The 20,538-nt window shown below is 37.7% G+C and overlaps 1 protein-coding gene across 1 annotated transcript; it reads right to left on the bottom strand.

Annotated features, from left to right (window-relative positions):
* Window positions 1–1,851: 1,851 nt before the first annotated feature.
* Window positions 1,852–12,651, bottom strand: LOC116300308 (uncharacterized). Its single transcript, XM_031709147.2, has 7 exons — window positions 12,394–12,651; window positions 8,002–8,465; window positions 6,109–7,798; window positions 5,049–5,603; window positions 3,658–4,482; window positions 3,515–3,580; window positions 1,852–3,150 (listed from the first exon to the last, which is right to left on the bottom strand). Exons 1-7 carry the CDS (start codon window positions 12,470–12,472, stop codon window positions 2,753–2,755), a joined length of 4,077 nt encoding a protein of 1,358 aa, XP_031565007.2. The 5' UTR covers window positions 12,473–12,651; the 3' UTR covers window positions 1,852–2,752.
* Window positions 12,652–20,538: the final 7,887 nt, after the last annotated feature.

Below are 20,538 nucleotides of genomic sequence, written 5' to 3'. Positions count from 1 at the left end.
CTGTTTTGTAACGACCATCGCAAGCGATCACTGAAAATCCTTAATTTTGTTTATCCTTATCCATGCCTTCATAATGTACATATTTGTAAACACAGATATGTTGCGTGTTGGTTAAAGTAAAGGAGAACCATACTTGCGTATTGCTTATTTATTGAAGTAGCTTTCAAAGTCCCTCTCTTAGGTCTTCGAACCAGAAAAATACGATTAAAAAATTCCTTAGGGACTGGTCATAAAGTATAGGGGGGTGGGGGGGGGGCAAAATCAGGGGGTGGGTCACATAATTTTGAACTCCTTCAAAGGGGTGGGCTGTTGATAAAATTTGACAACTAAAAAGGGTGGGCCATTACAAAATAGAGTAGTATTATAATTGTCATCATCAGAATTTCTCAAGGAAATTTGCAGTTGCAGAGGATCTGGTTAGGAAGTATGTAGAACATCTGTAGTACCTTCAAATGAAAAAAAAAAAGGGCAAATGAAAAAAAAAAAAAGGAAGCATGCAGAGAAACTTAAAGCATACGAAGACTATGACTGGAAAGACATACAAGAAAGCGGAATGCTTAAGAAGCAGAGGGTTGCAGTCTTGGACCTCTTTTTAAAAAAGCACAACTTGCTCAAGCTCAAAATGTACAAACGTGAGAAAGTCCAAATAATAAATGCTTGGCTGTCTATGCAGCTTTTAAATACTACGACAAGTACAACAGAAGAAGAGCTAGAAGAAGATGGTACTTCACGCGAGGACACTGAAGATGATGATAATTCATTTGAGGACACTAATAAGGATACTGATGATTTGGATAGCGACGAAGAAACTGACATTGTTACTCATGAAATAGGAATTACTGATAGTAAGAAAAACGATGACAGAGAAAGAAGATGCCGAAACAGTCAATGTTAAGAGATCAAAGCACTACCCTATCAATCGCCGATACCCCTTTCAAGATCAGGTTTCACGTACAAAGAACGAAGGTCTCTCAATTGGAATTGTAGTTTTTGCGAGGCTGGCATGTTTGGGACTAGTTATACCCACGATCCTCCTCCTTAGGGATGTATAGAATGCTCTGCTGGTAAGCTACTTCAAAACGCTTGACAATAAGCGGAAACGTCTTGCTACTACACCTTTATCGTGGTAGTGCGATGTTTTACCTTTGTCATTCCCTAGAGTATCATTTCTTTGTTTAACGCTTACGCATGAGAAGACACATGAATTTGGAACACAAATTAAACAAAAATCAAGAGAATGACGCGTGGTTCGTAATAAGAAAACATTGCACCACAACAAGAGAAAATGAACTAAGAGAAGGAATCCCCGTGCCACATCATGTGCACACTTTGATGCTATTCTTAGAATCATTGATGCTATTTTTAACTCGTTACCATGCCCGCGCGATAATCATGCTTCCCTTATGCCTCGTTTTAGGACACGAAAAGCGCCATATTTCGCTACGTCCACGACAAAAACACAGGCTTTGTTTACTTTAAGACTGGAAGCCGCCTACCCTCAAGAAAATCAACCAATCAGGTTCTTCGCTCAAAATATCTCCAAGCTAAAATTAGCATCAAACTGTGCACATGATGGTTACAAGGCTATATAGGTAGGATTCCTTCTCTTAGTTCATATTCTCTTGACCACAATGAATAAGGTATTGGTATTGAGTTTTGGAAATTTGGTAAGTGGATTCTATCAAGATGAGATTGAAGAAACATATAGTAAGGAATGCAGTATGAGCAGTTAAGTGTTAGTATAGACCGACTTTGGTCAGTGGTATTGATCAATTTGGGATTCTTTCACAACTTGTTTCATCCAATCCTATTGATAACGATATGCACTATTTATGATAGTCGACATGTCGATGATGTTCGAAAAAAGAATGCGTTGCATCCCATGGCTTTTATTCCAAAATCGTGATGAAAATTTTATCGTTTTGAAAGCTATATGAAGAATACATCCTGTTTTATAGAGAGTAAATATATTTAGTCCAACACCGAGCAGAGCTATAGGCTATAGGCAAGAGAAAATGAACTAAGAGAAGGAATCCCCCCTATACAGCCTCGTAACTATCATGTGCACAGTTTGATGCTATTTTTAAACCATTTGTTTTTCTGCACACGCATTTACTGCGCGCGCTCTACGCTGTTTGCTTACGTTTTTGGGGTTTTTCCGTTATTTCGACTCTGCCCTGAATATGAATGTGCACGTCGAAAGCTTGGCAAATACGACAGGAATTTGAAGTAGTAATTTGTTCAAATTTCTGGAGTATCTTTACATTTATTTTCCAAAGCTTTCGACCTACATCGTCATCTTGAGGGCAGATTTGACCATTTGAACATAAGAAAAGCACAAGAAAACGTTAGTGAACAGCGTAGAGCGCGCGCGTACTATGCGCGTGCAGAAAATCAAATAAATGATATCATTGGATGATATTTTCAGAATAGATTCTAAAAATAGCATCAAAGTGTGCACATGATGGGGCACGGGGATTCCTTCTCTTAGTTCATATTTTCTTGCTATAGTAGGTCGGTGCTTTTTGCACAAAAATGTGACAGTTTTGTCGATACACATTCCTGAATGGTATCCAAAATCCTTGATAACATTCGTTGTTTGCAAAGTCAATGAACTATATTTGTCCAATAGTCATTGTATTCGTGTTGCACGTCAGGCTATATACCTATATCTATAAAAGCATAGCGCGCTACCTCAAATTGTTGATTTTAAATTGCAAGAAACTAAAGCATATAAATTCATTCATAATTCCTAAAGCGATTCGACAAATTTACTCTTTGGTTTAGATCTTCGCTTGTTTCCCGTGCAGCGAGTCATTGGGAATCGACGACAGTCTTTCAGGCCGACAATTTCAAAATTTAACTTTCTTAGCAACAGGGCACCACATCTCCTAAACATTGTTTTGCACTGCGATCGACAAGGACCAAACTTTGTCCCATTTTTTGAACAGCGAGGAGTATGCACCGAGCACAGAAACATTTCAAGATTTCTAAGGCATTTCTTGCTGGCCCAGTCTTTGATTTCCGACGCATGATCCTCTATTAATTTCTTTATATTCTCAAACGATTCTGAAGCATTTGAAAGAGAAGCCATTTCGTAGTGGTTCTTGCAAGGGTGGTCCGGTGAAAGCGGTTGACATTTCATTATACCTGCATAAGAATGAAAGTTCTATGTCAAAATTGCATCACTTTTATAATAAGCAAAAACAATGTGAAATAACTAGTGATCCCAAAACGTTGCATGTCATGTGTGCATCACTCAGGATCTAGAAATGAAAATTGAATGGCAGAAAAAAATTCGAGGAAAAACTCAAGAGCGTAGCCAGATGTAAACCCTTAAAATCAGGGTTTTTAAAACTATTCATTTGCTCAATCTTTCTAGGCTCGTCTTCTTTAGCTGATAATTTAAGACCTCCGTATATAACGTTTTTTTATTAACTACAGTCTTACGAAAAAATATATGACGAAATAATGATGAATTAGGTGAAGGAAAAAGATGTTTTACTAGAAATACCTGGCAATGGGGTCGATGGTATGTTAGGAGACAATCCTTTCCTTGCTTTCGATATCTTAAACAAACCTATAAGAACAATAGAATGTAACGTAATTATCGCGATAACAGTTTAAACAAAATAAACAAAAGTTAAGTAGGAGTACCTTTACTGTCAGTATCATTTGTCTTGCCATAGATACAGTTTTTTTCACCATCCACTGGAAAATTGGTACACTCTACGCCACGAGGCCACTCGAGGTCGTACAGCTTCATCACGGTTCTGCACTCTCGTTTAACTTGATGACAGAGTGATCGACAAGGAAGTATATTGAGTGTCAAAGCCCCAGTCATACTTCTGACACTAGAGAGAGTCTTGGTACATATAGGAGCATACAGGGAGCATATAAATAGTTGAAGCTTTGGAGAACAATTGATTTCCAGCAACGGCCAAAAACTGTACACCTCACGTCCAGCATCATTTTGGTACTTGTGGTTGAAGAAATTTGGGAACTGAGTGAAGTCATAACCTACTCCTTGACATATCTTTAAGCTTAAGCCCTCACAACCTGATGGAGGAGAGATTATGACAGGAAACGTCGGGGAAGAGGTGAAGCTTGATTTTGTGGAAGTAAGGTGGTCATCTTTCTCGTTCATGGAAAAGCGAGTCGCAGGTTTAACAGACGACTTAAAATCTTCCTCATTCCGTTGCACTATGGCTTCAGTAGAATTCTCTACTTGTTCATTTTGAATTACTTTAATATTTTTTCCAGTTCTAGGCTGAGTTGCCAAAGTGGGCTTTGCTTTTTCTTTAGGTGTTGAAATTGGCTTTGTTAAAGAAGAAGGACTAGATTCCACTGTTGTCGATTCTTGCTCAACAGAAATGGCACCCGGTGAAGTAAGACTGTTTGCTTTCGTTGAAAACCGTTCAAATATCGTGACTTGGGCTTTATTTGAGATGGTAGGAGAAGTTGGTAAAGCGTTTTCGTTTCCTGACAAAATAATAAAAAAGGTAATAATTAAGAAACAAAACGTCTGGTACATAAGCTGACAGGCCCTATAAGCCTTTTTAAAGAGAATGGAGGAAAGAGAATTACCCAGACCAGGGGGCATGAATCATGGTGGTGTACTAAGGCTGCGTTCATAATGTATGGCAGAGGTGGGGGAGGGCAGGTAAAATTGAGGGAGGATCGGGAAAATTTTGGTAGGAAAAACGGGGGGATGGGCAAATTGTTATCAGAAAAATGGGGGGATGCACAATTTGTGAAAGAAGCTACAAGCCTTGCTTAGGGGGATCGTATTTTTTTTGCATGACTTTAAGGAGGTTGTTAAGAATCATTCTGGAAATTTCAAATTTTCACCTGCCCCCCTCCCCCCGCCATACATTATGAACGCAGCCTAAAGGTAGTTGAGAACATTATTGCACATTAACGCCTTGAAACGGCGAATTTCCAACAGGATTACTTTCACTTCTTCTGTAGTTTTACTTTATAAACGAGAAATATATGCATGCACACCAGTAGAGACTTAATTGAATAAAATGAAGAAATATTTCTACCTTGACGAAGGCTTGTTAAATACTTTTGGCTAAGACAAGTGCCATCATTAACAGCAGGAAAATCTTCACACGTTATGCCTTCAGGCCATGTAAACCCATATACCTTCATGTAATAGCTGCAATCACTAGTTACTTGCTGACACAGCGAACGACAAGGTAGCATGTTACGTTCATCAGTTATTTTACTCGTACACATTGGTGTGTACAAAGAACACAAGAATAATTTGAATAGTGTCGAACATTTTAGTTCGATTAACGGCCAATATTTCGAAATCTTTCTCCCAGCGTCGTTCTGATGCGTTTGGTTAAAAAAGTTTGGAAACTGGACATATTTGTATCCAACACCGTCACAAGCCTTCAAATACAACGGCTCACAGTGATTCGGTAGTGATTTTGGTTCAACGATTGCTGGATTGGTTGTTGCTAAACCAGGTGATGATTCGGTTGCCAACGTGGAGATAGTTTGACTCTCCAATGATGGATGATTAGTTGGTGGGACTGAACTCCACTGGGTGACGTGGATGGCCGTCGTGGTTGATACCTCACTTTCATGGCCTATATGAAGAGAATTCCTATTAGAGGTATGCTTCTTCATGAAGAAAATCAAAATCATTCATGAACTAATGGATGGATGAGTAGATAAAGATACTATGTTAAGTATAGGTATGCTACTTAAAATAGCTTAAGAGTGTAGTTGGTAAAAAGCTGGAAATCGAACATGCACGTTTATTCACTTTTGACTTTTTGTGTCTACAATTATGAGTAGAACGGAAAAAGAAAAATGAAAGAAGACGTTTTAGGAATGAAGAGGTCGCCCACCTCTTACGCAAGAGATGGTTGAGCTCCCCACGAAAAACCGGGAATTGCAATCAAATAGCAACATTTGGTAATCCACCCCTCAAAAGTTACCTTAAATCACTTTTCAAATACTACGCCCCTTGCGTTTTGGCATCTGCTTTTACTCAGTTCCAAAACATGACTAAAAAGTCATTCAGTAACGTAATATTAGATATTTGACACGCATTCTTTCTAAGAAATGCTATCATATTCAGCCACTTACCATATGAAATACATATTGCGCTCTCACCAACATCTGGGAATTTTGAACAATCCAACTCAGCCGGCCAATCCTTTCTAATAATTTTACAATTCTTCTTGGTCAACATGCACATGGACCGACATGGAAAGAATGGTCCTCCCAATTCTTTACTACAATATGGAAAACTAGCAGCGCATAGAAACTGCTTCAGTTTAGCGTGGTTTTGACATAACGGCGTTAAATGAGACCATATGGATTTAACGTGATCCAACATTTCATTCTGTCCTTCTTTGGATGTCATTTTTGTCGTCTTGTAGCCAATGTCACTACACATGGAAGGTTTCAAAAGTTCGCAAGTACTATCTTGTTGTGGCTGTGTATCGGTTGTAGGCAAAGTTCCCGTAATCACTAAATTTGGCATTGTTGAGGTTGATGGTGTGATAATGATATTTGGTTGCCTTGGTGACGAACTGGATGAAAATAACTGAGAATCTGTCACTTGTTGATCTCTTACAGCTGCCACTGAAAAGGTGGTTGTTTGAAGGATGTCTACAGTACCAGATACAGCATTTGTATTTGTTTGTAGATGGCTTGAAGTTGGTTTCTGTGTTGTTTGTTCGTTTGCTTGTGTAGTTGGTTGCTGCATCGTTTCCTGTGTCATCCTTTCTGTAACTTGTTCGGTAGCTTCTGTAGTTGTTTGTAGATGGCTTGAAGTTGGTTTCTGTGTTGTTTGTTCGTTTGCTTGTGTAGTTGTTTGCTGCAGCGTTTCCTGTATCATCCTTTCTGTTACTTGTTCGGTAACTTCTGTATTTGTTCGTAGATGGCTTGAAGTTGGTTTCTGTGTTGTTTGTTCGTGTGATTGTGTAGTTAGTTGCTGCAGCGTTTCCTGTGTCGTCCTTTCTTTAACTTGTTCGGTAACTTCTGTCGTTTGTTCCTTTGTTCCTTCAGTTGTTAATGTGGTTTTTTGATGCGTCATGGTTTCACTCACTTGTTCTGTGTATCGTGGAGGTGATGGTGATGGTGTTGTTATCGTAGTGTTTGCTGCTTCTCGTGTTGTATGTTGATTGGCTGCTGTTGTCGTTCTTTGTAATGTTTGTGCAGTTGTTTGTTGTGTGGTTCGTAGCAGTTTTCCTTCTGTTGTTTCATGCACTCGTGTTGTTTGCTGCGTTGTTTCATCTTTTTCATTATCTGAAGGTTGCACCGTACTTTCATAAGTTTGTCCTGTTGTCACTAATATCTCATCCCCTGTTGCTTGTGTAGTACTTTGTGTTGAAATTTCTGCCATCTCTGTTATTTCTCCTATAGGTTCTGTAGCCTGCAGTGTCTTGCTTTTTTTTATTTCCATCGTTGCCGTTATTGGCCTCATCGACGACTGCTCCTTTGTTTGGTATGGTGTCGTTAGTATACTTTCCTCCGTCACATTTTTGTTTGGCAGTATAAGCCGTTTGGTTGTTAGCTGTAAATCTGGTCTTGTTGTTTTTGTCGTAGAATGGGTCGATGGAGATGTCATAATACCCGTTTTTCCTGTTTGGTGATGATAAGGCTTCTTTGTCGTAGGTTGGATTGGATTGTCCAGTCGCAGTTGATTGACGGTTTGAGCAATTACCCAAGAACTGTACGGACCCTTTCTTTTCTTCAGAAGAGCTGCGAGTTTGACTTTGTACAGTGTGTTTGGCCGTAGATAGGTCAATGTGAAGGATTTGTAATGGCCCTGTCCATGAAGAAATGGCAAAGTAAGTCATTCGTTATTACATTCAAAAACTACTGAGCACCGAGCTCACTCATGTTAGTGACAGTCCTGAGTAAACTAGTTTGGATAAGACTGAGGTTGAGACTTGAACTTTAGTTAGTGTGTAAGAAAGTAACAGCAAAAAGAAAAGGAAGACTTGATGATGTGTGTGAAGTTCTACTTACCGGTAGAAGCAGAGACGTTTTTCTTAGATATGGCGAGTAAACCGGAGCAAAAACAAGAGTATAGTGCACAACATCGGACGCACGTGCTCTATACGGTAGATCCCAGGTTACTAGCAACTTATATAAAGGCAATGGTACCACGACGATGTTCTGAGGAACTCCTATACTGGCAGAATCTTGAGTCCTGGTGCGAAAACTAACAGAAGGGCCTGGGTGGGTGCCTCCGTTATTGATATCGGGAGCTCGTACACGAATATTGTACAAAGTATCGGGCTCAAGGTTTGGAATCATTGCTGTGGTTGAACTCCTTGAGACATGGAATGTTTTGGAGTTCTGCCAGTTTTTTCCATACTCAATGACGTAACCATCCATTTCTTGATCTTGTCGTAGCTTTTCCCATGTGATGACCGCTGAATTCGGGCTTGTGTATATGACTGCGGGCTTGAAGATCGCCGGCTGAGAGTCTGTAATTGAAAATATTATCATAATTTTTGAGACAGTACTTTTTTGGAAAGCAATTCATTAAGCTTTTGACTCAACTATATAGATTCTTGATATTAAAATCTTCTAAATCAAACTTAGCTTCAACACAACTTTATTCGCTTGCATTGCTACTTATTTCCGTCATCCCAATGTGTGGCATTTTTTCGATCTCATTCCAGGAGCCCATTACCTGGAGCGTACAACTAGTACCTCCATCTCGAGTTATCGTATTCTTAGTCTGTTTTTTTTTTATTCGTATTGGAGGCAAATAACAAAGCATTCCTCATAATTTTCTCTTGTTTATGCCACCAACACGGCTTCGTTTTCTATTTTTTCGAGGAATTGGAAGGCCGTTCTAAATATAGATGGTCTAGAAAAACGATAACTACTAAGGAATTTAAAAAAGAAACGTGAGTAAGCTCCGGATACTGAGCACCTGCTCTCCCATTCTTATTCCCATTTAGTTTCCCATTCAGTTCTCTTCGGTCAAGGGCCATGTGGGATTAGTAAATACACAATGTCGGTATCATTTGATCGCATGACAGCGTGTTTTATCTTCCATTCATACTTTACCTTTCATCAGTTCATTATCACCACAAACGTATCATCATCAGGCATTAATTATGCAGCTAAAACTACATAAGTTCCTTTGGCAAAACCACTACTTAAAAAACGCAACGGATTTACATTTTTTGCTGGGGTACGAAATAGAAAATGATCTAAACCTAATAGAAAGATATAACTAGCTAAAAACTAGTGTGAGCTGCGTCGGTGTTTCTAATGAAACAGTAATGATGGAAAGGTAAATTATACACCGTGAAAAGATGAAAAAACTTACTGACGTTTCGGACGCTAGTCCTTCGTCGAAGTAAAAGAGACGAAGGACTAGCTTCAAAAACGTCAGTAAGTTTTTTCATCTTTTCACGGTGTATATTTTACCTTTTCATCGTTACTGTAAACCTAATAGGATTTAACACGAGAGGAACGCGCAGCCGATAGATCGAATTATTTATAAGTTGATTTTCGACGAGGGAAGAAATACATCAATTAAGGAGTTGAGAGGAAACTTCAAAGTGCATTATATGAGAGCCTACTCTTGTGTCCATCTTTCTTCTAGAAAAAGAGAGAAGCTCGCATGTTTTCATATACTTTCTATACACGAAATGCTAAATGAGCCAGGAGGTGCCTCTAGCGATATCATATGTACCACATTCAATGAGCGCCTTTTTTTTTTTTCTGGTGAAAATCTTGCAGCTTCCAAACATTCAACAGAATATTTGCGACACTTTTTCTATTACACTATAGTTAAACTAGAATATAAAACATTATTAGCCAATCTCCGACCATATTGGTTTTAAATGAGCCACAAAAAAATGGACTTGGAATGTTTTAATCGTTCGACTAATCTTCAAAATTCTCGTCCTGGGAGAGCTTGTATTCCATTATATCCTGCGGTAATTATAGCGATGACTATATGCTATTTATATAACGTACTATTTGATTAGAAAAGCGTGTAGAAAATGTATCTTGCGGCCCGTGGGTCGTAAGGGATGGACCATTAGATAATTGATAGGGGTGGGGGGGGGGGTTGCAGGAATTTTGGTTGCATGATATTTATTTTTTTGGCTCAACCCTTGCACGTTATTTTTTGCGTACAGTTAGATATTTTTCTTCTAGCAGATGAGGTTGCACGAATTTTTTTTTTGAGGTTTAAGTGCTTGCTCGATATTTTTTGGGGGATTTATGCCCCCCCCCCCCCCCCCCCCTGCCCCCATCAACTATCTAATGGTCCGTCCCTAAGAAAACTGGGAAGGGTATTTCAAGTATTCACCTCTGTACGAAAAGTTACGAAAAAACTTAAAACGACTACCAACCATAAAACGAATACCCGTGGCAACCTTAGAAGCTATCAATCAGCGCAATGGATCTAAATCCAGAAAATTAAAGGAAATAAAGTCAAGTGTTTCGAAGTACTATCGACCATAGTTATTGCTGGCCGTAAATCAGTGGTTTTATCAGAGGAAATTCATCCCCCCCCCCCCCCCCCCTCATCTTTCCCAATAAGATATATCTACGTTGTATAGGCCGTCAATGTTTATCCACTGGACTCAGGGAGGGTGGGTGGGGTCGGAGGATTCTTGTTAAAGAAAGAGCTAAGCTACTATAATTTTGACTGATAATCCTCCCTTATTCGTGTTTACTACTTTCTCATTTTGTTGTAATCGCCCCTTTTGGTGCCTGTTGATGTATAGTTGATTCCCTCTTCAGTTGTCTAAAAACCCTGCCATCTTCCCTAATCCTATCCCAAGGCAATAAACAAAGCCGGACTGGTCCCTAACGGAATTACTGAATACCCTATACATTATAAAAGAGGTCCGCTATACCGCAATACATCGAACTGTTCATAATACTTCCTGTGATTACACATTACAGGAATATAGCTTCTTTTAATCACCCAATGGCGATGATTGATTGTTTCTAAGACTAAACACAGAGCACAACACAAACATAATAATGAAAATAAATGCGGACAATACGGCTTATATCAACTTTGTAGCTGGTACAAAAAAGAGGCGAAAAGACTTATCTGGTCTTACCTCCCCAGTTATTGTTTGGTTGCAAGCATTACCAAGAGAGTTAAAAGATTGTGGTGACGTTGACAATGGATCCTAATTGGAAATATTTTGTTAAATGGCACTGATCAACGGTCGGCACCCAAAGGTCCCCCAAGAGGCCGCGTTGACCTAACGTGGATCGAAGAATCATAAGGCTGTATCTGTATTTTGGATTTCTTATTGTTTATATATATATATATATATATTTTTTTTTTTTCCGATACCTTTCTAGTATGGTAAATGCTGTTTGAATAAGAGAGATCAATTATACATAAGGTATTTTGAGGCAAATGGTGAATAAAGAAGACAAGAAAAGAGAACGAGAAAAACTCAACAGAACGTTTCGCTGTGGAAACAAAAAAATATCTTCGACAAATGTATATTCTTTGATCACCTAGAATTGATAAACACATTACAAAATAAGTCTATTATATTTCCATTGTTTATATAACAGTTTGTAAATGAATTGTGTAAATGGATTCCTTTGAAAATCAACATCCATGTTAACAATGTCCTTATGGCTACACTTCAGTGCTCGACTACCATCGTTAACCCAGAACAGACCTTTAGAAAACTTACTCTTATCAAGTATTGCAGGCACAAGAGTACGAGTATATTAGCCTGAACACTGACATTCGAGAACACGCATCGATAGTTCGACCAGTTGTCAAAAAAAGTTTCATTAAGACTCAAGGTTATGACCTTTAGGGCTCATCAATTAATTCTAATTCTAGAAGACAAATAATCTACTCTAACTCTTTCATAAAAGTAGATTTTATCAATTAAATTAGATATCTTAGAGCATTTGAGCAATATTTGTGTTATTTAATATTTGGTTTATGTCTGTGAAGCGTTTAATGTATTCCTGAATTAGGACAATACTTTTGAGTTTATGAGAAGAAGGTATTTTTTTATCAAAAGTTACATTTGATGTTCCAACAGCGATAACCTTATAAACAGAAATCTAGACCGCTGTTGTGAAGACATCCAACACTGTGGGTTAAGTGGCAGTCTTTAATGTCCTTAATGACGATTATCAACAAACCTTACCTTCAAGCTGCCATTAAATACATTCATTCCTCTATAAAAGTACAAAACTTGAACCGACCACATCTGTGGCGTACCCGTGCTACATAGCTGACAGAAACATTTCCATATTTCGTCAAAGTATTTACTCTGGACAATGCAACAAACTTACAAAGCAGTTGGCTACTAAATCTCTCGGTGTTGTCATTAAAGACTATCTAGAATATTGTGAATCAAATATATTATCATTTAAGTATAATAATCGTACCTGACAGTTCTTTTGCACTGTATAGTGCGAAACAGATGGTCTCAAGAAGAAGACACAGCATCATTTTGGAGCAAGACATAACATTACATGTGCTTCTTCAGAAATGCCTCTTCAGTCGGTATACTCTGGATGTTCTCCAGTGCATTAGCGCTTGTTGAACTTCTCAGTGAATCACAACATTTATGATATTTATAGATCGTTAATTCATCCAGAGGGGGGATGCCTGAATAGTAAGGATGGCAGCTTCCCTTGCAGAGTTCAGAGGCACGCGTGAATAACCGTTGGTCCTAAGAAGTACAAGGTCAAAAAATATATTGAATGTCGTCAAAATATTGAATTTCGACATCATTTGTTGTCGGTTAATTTCGTTTTGTTGATTTTTGTAGCAACAGCGGGCAACATTTCCGTTTAACAAGAATGGTATGGGGGAGGGGAAGGTAAGGAGCACCTTACATAGCATTTATATCTGATATGTTTATTTCATGCAAAATAATACTTTTCCATTCTTCTCAAGATATATCCTCAACAACAGCTCATTTGAATCAATGGGGGGGAAATCCGTGGTTTTAATTTTTTTTTAAAGATTTTTTTGAAGGAGAGCAAAAAAAGAATTTTGATATGGAAGCCATTTTCACGAGTGACATTGGCGGGTTAACAATATTGAAAAACACTGAATTTGATCCTAATTTTCAAGATCTACAAATAACTTGATAGGCGCGTGTTACCTCACTTGCAAAGCCAAATTTATAATACAGGTTATTTATATGTAAAAAATCGACTATGACTTTTGCAGCAAGAAAAAAAAAACTTTGACCCCTACTAGCACCGTCAAATTTGAAAACGTATTTCATAAAGCCTCAAATCTGGAGCAATGTATATTGAATGTCCCAAAAGTATAGACCAGCAAAAGGCTCCTCTAAATTATGCCTGATTTTTTAAGGTCATGTCTAACTGCTGATCGACAAGAAATAGGCAGCATAGCTCGATGTATTTATCTTGGCTATTTCTAGTGTTCTATTTGGGCGTTAACTTGAACCAAGATAACCTGCCGTAGTCATGACGTTAGAACAGTGTTTACTGAATTGAGCATTATATATTAGGATTCTGCAGCATTTACGTAGTGCCAAGTGTTGTATAGGCCCTTAATGTTTACTGGAGATTACCGAGATTGAAATAGCCAAACATTCTGGTGCAGCTAGAAATATTTATCTTGAATCTCCCTTTTGTTTTATTCAGATATTTTTTGTTAGTGTATTTTGGAAGATTTCTCAGCCGCCTCTGACATGCCTAGTACTCAGACTTTTAGTCCTTTCCTTTCCTGACCTAGCCGGCTAAACAATTCCTCAATCCGCCTTAGTAATATATATCGTTTAATTCCAAAGCATATAAGGGATATATCAAACAGAGTAATTTGTACACAGTCTATGCAGAGGGTCGTTTTGCCTAATTCCAGCAAGATTGACGGTTAAGTAGAGATTAAGACTTATGTTTCCTGTACCTAGTACGATATTTCATCAAGTTTTATCTAGACCTGCTAGTCCTGGTCGCCCTGCTTGACTTGGAACCGTCTGCACGAAATCAATTCGTTAAAGGTCAGTTAAATATATACTTATCTCGAGAACGTATTGCGATGAAAATGTATCAATTGTCTGTCTCCATCCACCCCCTTCCCCACGCCAACACCCCCCTCCCCACCCCCGCGCGTTTGAATAAATATTATGGTTAGAGAGAGAATGGAAATTCCTTTGATTTCAGTATAGATATTGATCAGTGTTTTCCCTAAGGCTACACTCACTCTACTCTTTTGCATAAGACCCTGACCCAACTGAATAAAATAAAATATGATATGTGGCTATATCTAGATGATAATAGATTTGCTGCTTTATCAAACTCAATCTTCTAAATCTACCGTCGACTAAAATAGCTAGAAATAAACCTCCATTTTTAATTAACACTTTTTCCAATCCCTCCTACTGACAACACACAAATATACTGTCTGAGAAGTCATGCACTGTTTTGCATTTACATTCAAGTTCGGATAATGTTTAGATAGGTAGACACGTACACATCTCTTCACTACTTCAGTACGTGATTGGGGAAAGGTCTGGGATTAGATTTAATATTTCAAATACTCGTCAATAGACCTTTTTACCGATATGGCGGCCATTTTGAATTCTATCGTTTTGAACAAGACATTATGGGATGCCGAGGGGGCAACTATTGGAAAAATTATAGATTACACAGCTGTCAGGATGTCTAGTCTATATATTTTACACTTTTCAATTATGAAAAGCACTTCTAAAAAGCAAATGAATTTGCTGGTAGCTGGAACAATATGCGAAACACCACAAGACTTCAAATTATTTGAAAACGTAACACATCGCCACTCTATATGCTTTATAAATATTCTACGAGTTTGACCTCTTGCTATCCCATCATCCAAGATGGCCGCCGTATCATTAAAAAGATCTATTCACGAAGGTTGCCAGCCAGCTAATAACATGCACTAACATGACGTTTTGCCCACGTGACCAGTCTTCATGGCCTTCAGACCTTGGAAGTCGGAACTTGTACTTCCTGGGCAATCGGAAATGATGCGTATAAAGGTAAGTTGTAGTGCTAAAGAATCCTAGTTATAATAAGGTTTGAACAAATAGTCATCGTGAAGTAGTGAAACACTCTTGGTTGAGTTGGCATTTATGGACGAAAACGACACCATCATGGAAAATTGTCCCCTAAGACAGCCTTACAATGTACTGCAACGTCAACTCGACCCAATTTCTTCTCAACTTGGGAATGTAGCAAAATAGGTCATTTTTGGCCATTTCCGTTAAAAGGCAAAACGTATAGAGGCTTTGTACCATCACGTGATGGCAGCCATGACGGGAACAATTGACTGATCTGGTCTAATCTGATTTACTTGAGAAAGAAATCTGTTTCCCAGGGGAGAACGACTCTGTTGTTATGCCTCCTGTTATGGCTGCCATCACGTGATAGTGCAAAGCCTCTTTGGATTACTTCATTATGATATATTTTATACTCTAGCTTTGCTCCATCACGTGAGGGCAGCCATGACAGTGTAAAGCCTTTATCTAGTGCCTATTTTTAAATATCTGAAACCAGAAATCAACCACATACAAACTCCGTCCAAGATACCCAAAAACATGTCTCTTAATAAAAAAAATTTTCACATTTCTTCATCCAAACCATTTCATGTATATTTTCAGGATTTTGAGTTATTTTTGGCTGAAGAGCAAAGACTAATTTAAATTTCGTTCCAAGCCATACATGCATACCCACGACTAAATCCTTAGTGGCTATCCGTCACATCACGTCGGAGCTGGTTCGATTCCAGTAAAGGATCAAATGTGGGGTTCTATGTACCTAAAGCCTGAAACATTACACTCATATACAACTACTTTTACTAATGTACTGAATTCATGGTTTTGATTTGATTCGATTTTGCGTGTTTTTTCAAAACAGTTTCAAAATTATACTTGATCATTATACTTGATTCCAGCACAAAGCTATAATATAACTTAATTTTCGATCGCCAATAACCAAGGTACAGAGAGTGGTATAACTTGGTTCAGTATTATAGTACTAGAAAGATATGGCAGTGCGCCGTGTGGAATGGGCTCGGATATCAAATAAGAACATGCGTAATAAGTAAATTACGAGCCTTAGATGAAACGACTGAAGAAGAGTGCCATACAAGCCTTTCACAACTTCAAGTCGCGTAAAAAGTGAGCCAGCTCAACTAGAAACTGTGGACAGCTGTTTCGGCCTGTATGTGGGTTTGCCAGCTCACTAGATACACTGTGCTGACGAGGCCCAATACAGGCCGAAACAGCTGTCCACAGTTTCTAGTTGAGCTGGCTCATTTTTTACGCGACTTGAAGTTGTGAAAGGCTTGTATGGCACTCTTCTTCAGTCGTTTCATCTAAGGCTCGTAATTTACTTATTACGCATGTTCTTATTCAGTATTATAGCTTCATTTTCGTTATCCAATAACTAAGGTAAAGAGAGTGGTATAACTTGGTTATTATAGCTTCATTTTCGTTATCCAATAACTAAGGTAAAGAGAGTGGTATAACTTGGTTATTATAACTTCATTTTCGTTCACCAATAACCAAGGTACAGGGAGTGGTATAACTTGGTTATTTTAGCTTCATTTTCGTTTACCAATAACCAAGGTAAAGAGAGTGGTATAACTTGGTTATTATGGCTTCATTTTCGTTCACCAATAACCAAGGTACAGAGAGTGGTATAACTTAGTTATTATAGCTTCATTTTCGTTCACCAATACCCAAGGTACAGAGAGTGGTATAACTTGGTTATTTTAGCTTCATTTTCGTTCACCAATACCCAAGGTATAGAGAGTGGTATAACTTGGTTATTATAGCTTCATTTTCGTTATCCAATAACCAAGGTACATAGAGTGGTATGCAGCATATAAAAAAGGACGATCGTGGTTATTTTAGCTTCATTTTTGACTTCCAAATAACCACGGTAAAAAAAAAGACGATCGTGGTTATTTTAGCGTAATTTTTGACTTCCAAATAACCACGGTAAAAAAAAAGACGATCGTGGTTATTTTTAAATAAATAATTTTTTTATTTTTAATACTGATAATAATAACACTGATAATATTAATAGTAATAATAAATCAATAATTAATAATAACAATAATCTCTAATCAATAATTAATAGTTTTTAAATATTTATACATTTTTTCAAGATTGTAAAAAACGAATAGAATTTGTCCATTATTTAAATATGAATATGTTAATATATAATACTTACAAAGAAGAAGGAATTATAAGATGAAAAACTGACTAATAAGGAAAATTGAAATATATATTAAATATATAACTATGTATCTTTATCTAAAAATCTACGTTAATAAGCTAAAAATCTAAATTTATAAAATGGCGCTTTCAGCAACCTGAATGTCTAAGTCTATGTTGTTTATATCATTATAAGTTCTTTTTATAGTCCTTGAGCCTCGTAGACATACAAGTGCAGATCTTAACAGAGAGAAACAAGTCTTGGCCCTAATCCATGCCATTGTTTTGTGGTACTCCTCACCTTTCTTTCGGGCTATCAGTTCAGCAAGCCTGCTGTGATATGTTTTGCATTCTTTACTCATACCTCCTGTTGTACAAAAGACAAGGGGAGTAAATGTTCCATGTTCGATTTCGTTTACTCTTTCGGTGTATTTCCGCTTCTTGTCATTTTCATGTAGCTTGTAGATTTTGGGTAGATCTAGATCTTTGTACGTATCTGCATTTGGGTGACAAACCCTTACGTCAAAAAAGGCAGAACGTTGCTTCTCCCAGAAACCTCTTGCATGGATGTCAAGTCTTGCGTCTGCAGCTTTGTTTGCTCCTTTGCTTAGTTTCTCATCTGAGATTGATTGTAACAAGGGCTCAATCTCTACGTCGTTGCATACTGTGCTAAGAAGCTCAGCCTCCAGATTGCGTAAATCGTTGTGACGTTGAATTACGAATCCACCACGTTTACATATCATTGCGTGATCGACCGAGAAATCTTCACCACATACACACTTTGATGGAATGTCTCTGAAAGACCAATTATAACGGAGACGTAAAGCGTCTCTAAATTCTCTCTTGTTCAAGTCGAATCCCATTTCCTTAAGAGGAATTACAGTTAACCAGGTTGATGCTCCTTTCTCTGCGGCTAAGTCCAAGGATCTGGCTGTAATCTTTGGTAGACTTTCCTTCAGGCTTTCAAACGCATCTTTGGATGCTTTTCCTTTCTCAGTGTGACATTTCTGCTTTGCTGTTTTCACTTCAATTTCATCTGGCAATCGTGGTTATTTTAGCGTAATTTTTGACTTCCAAATAACCACGGTAAAAAAAAAAAGACGATCGTGGTTATTTTAGCGTAATTTTTGACTTCCAAATAACCACGGTAAAAAAAAAAAAGACGATCGTGGTTATTTTTAACTTCATTTTTGGCTTCCAAATAACCACGGTAAAAAAAAGACGATCGTGGTTATTTTAGCTTCATTTTTGGCTTCCAAATAACCACGGTATAAAATAGGACGATCGTGGTTATTTTTAACTTCATTTTTGGCTTCGAAATAACCACGGTAAGATAAAAGACGACCGTGGTTATTTTAGCGTCATTTTTGGCTTCCAAATAACCACGGTACAGAGAGTGGTATAACTTGGTTATTATAGCTTCATTTTCGTTCCCCAATAACCAAGGTACAGACAGTGGTATTACTTGGTTATTATAGCTTCATTTTCGTTCACCAATAACCAAGGTACAGAGAGTGGTATAACTTGGTTATTATAGCTTCATTTTCGTTCACCAATAACCAAGGTACAGAGAGTGGTATAACTTGGTTATTATGGCTTCATTTCCCAATAACCAAGGTACAAAGACTTGTTAAAACTTGGTTATTTTAGCTTCATTTTTGGCTTCAAAATAACCACGGCATGAAACAGGACGATCGTGTTTATTTCAGCTTCATTTTTGGCTTCGAAATAACCAAGCTACAGAGAGTGGTATAACTTGGTTATTTTAGCTTCATTTTCGTTCACCAATAACTAAGGTAAAGAGAGTGGTATAACTTGGTTATTATGGTTTCATTTTCGTTCACCAATAACCAAGGTACAGGGAGTGGTATAACTTGGTTATTATAACTTCATTTTCGTTTACCAATAACTAAGGTAAAGAGAGTGGTATAACTTGGTTATTATAGCTTCATTTTCATTCCCCAATACAGTGTAACCAAGTTACAGAGAGTGGTATAACTTGGTTATTTTAGCTTCATTTTCGTTATCCAATAACCAAGGTACAGAGAGTGGTAAAACAGGCTTGGTTATTATAGCTTCATTTTCGTTCCCCAATAACCAACGTATAGAGAGTGGTATAACTTGGTTATTATAACTTCATTTTCGTTTACCAATAACTAAGGTAAAGAGAGTGGTATAACTTGGTTATTATAGCTTCATTTTCGTTATCCAATAACCAAGGTAAAGAGAGTGGTATAACTTGGTTGTTATAGCTTCATTTTCGTTCCCCAATACAGTGTAACCAAGGTACAGAGAGTGGTATAACTTGGTTATTATAACTTCATTTTCGTTTACCAATAACTAAGGTAAAGAGAGTGGTATAACTTGGTTATTATAGCTTCATTTTCGTTCCCCAATACAGTGTAACCAAGGTACAGAGAGTGGTATAACTTGGTTATTATAGCTTCATTTTCGTTCCCCAATAAACAAGGTACAGAGAGTGGTATAACTTGGGTATTATAGCTTCATTTTCGTTCCCCAATAACCAAGGTACAGAGAGTGGTATAACTTGGTTATCGTTCCCCAATAACCAAGGTACAGAGAGTGGTATAACTTGGTTATTATAGCTTCATTTTCGCTCCCCAATAAACAAGGTACAGAGAGTGGTATAACTTGGTTATTTTAGCTTCATTTTTGGCTTCGAAGTCACGGTGTCGAAGTAACCACGGTAAAAAAAAAAGACGACCGTGGTTATTTTAGCTTCATTTTTGACTTCCAAATAACCACGGTAAAAAAAAGACGATCGTGGTTATTTTAGCTTCATTTTTGACTTCCAAATAACCACGATAAAAAAAAAGACGATCGTGGTTATTTTAGCTTCATTTTTGACTTCCAAATAACCACGGTACAGAGAGTGGTATAACTTGGTTATTATAGCTTCATTTTCGTTCCCCAATAACCAAGGTACAGAGAGAGGTATAACTTGGTTATTTTAGCTTCATTTTCGTTCACCAATAACCAAGGTACAGAGAGAGGTATAACTTGGTTATTATAGCTTCATTTTCGTTCACCAATAACCAAGTTACAGAGAGTGGTATAACTTGGTTATTATGGCTTCATTTCCCAATAACCAAGGTACAAAGACTTGTTAAAACTTGGTTATTTTAGCTTCATTTTTGGCATCGAAATAACCACGGTATGAAAAACGACGATCGTCGTTATTTTACCTTCATTTTTGGCTTCAAAATAACCACGGCATGAAACAGGACGATCGTGTTTATTTCAGCTTCATTTTTGGCTTCGAAATAACCACGGTAAGAAAAAAGACGATCGTGTTTATTTTACCTTCATTTTTGGCTTCCAAATAACCACGGTA

This window comes from Actinia tenebrosa, unplaced genomic scaffold (genome assembly GCF_029948245.1).
Source record: "Actinia tenebrosa isolate PJP-AT-01 unplaced genomic scaffold, QUT_ActTen_1.0 PGA_scaffold0__85_contigs__length_37466705, whole genome shotgun sequence".
Classification (NCBI taxonomy): domain Eukaryota; kingdom Metazoa; phylum Cnidaria; class Anthozoa; order Actiniaria; family Actiniidae; genus Actinia; species Actinia tenebrosa.
This window is presented reverse-complemented; position numbering and strand designations above follow the sequence as displayed.

Coding starts and splice junctions, on each gene's coding strand:
- LOC116300308 (XM_031709147.2), bottom strand. CDS start 12,472: ATGTCTTGCTCCAAAATGATGCTGTGTCTTCTTCTTGAGACCATCTGT. Junction 5,604..6,108: donor CGCAATATGTATTTCATATG/GTAAGTGGCTGA, acceptor CTCTTCATATAG/GCCATGAAAGTGAGGTATCA. Junction 4,483..5,048: donor TTTAACAAGCCTTCGTCAAG/GTAGAAATATTT, acceptor TTATTTTGTCAG/GAAACGAAAACGCTTTACCA.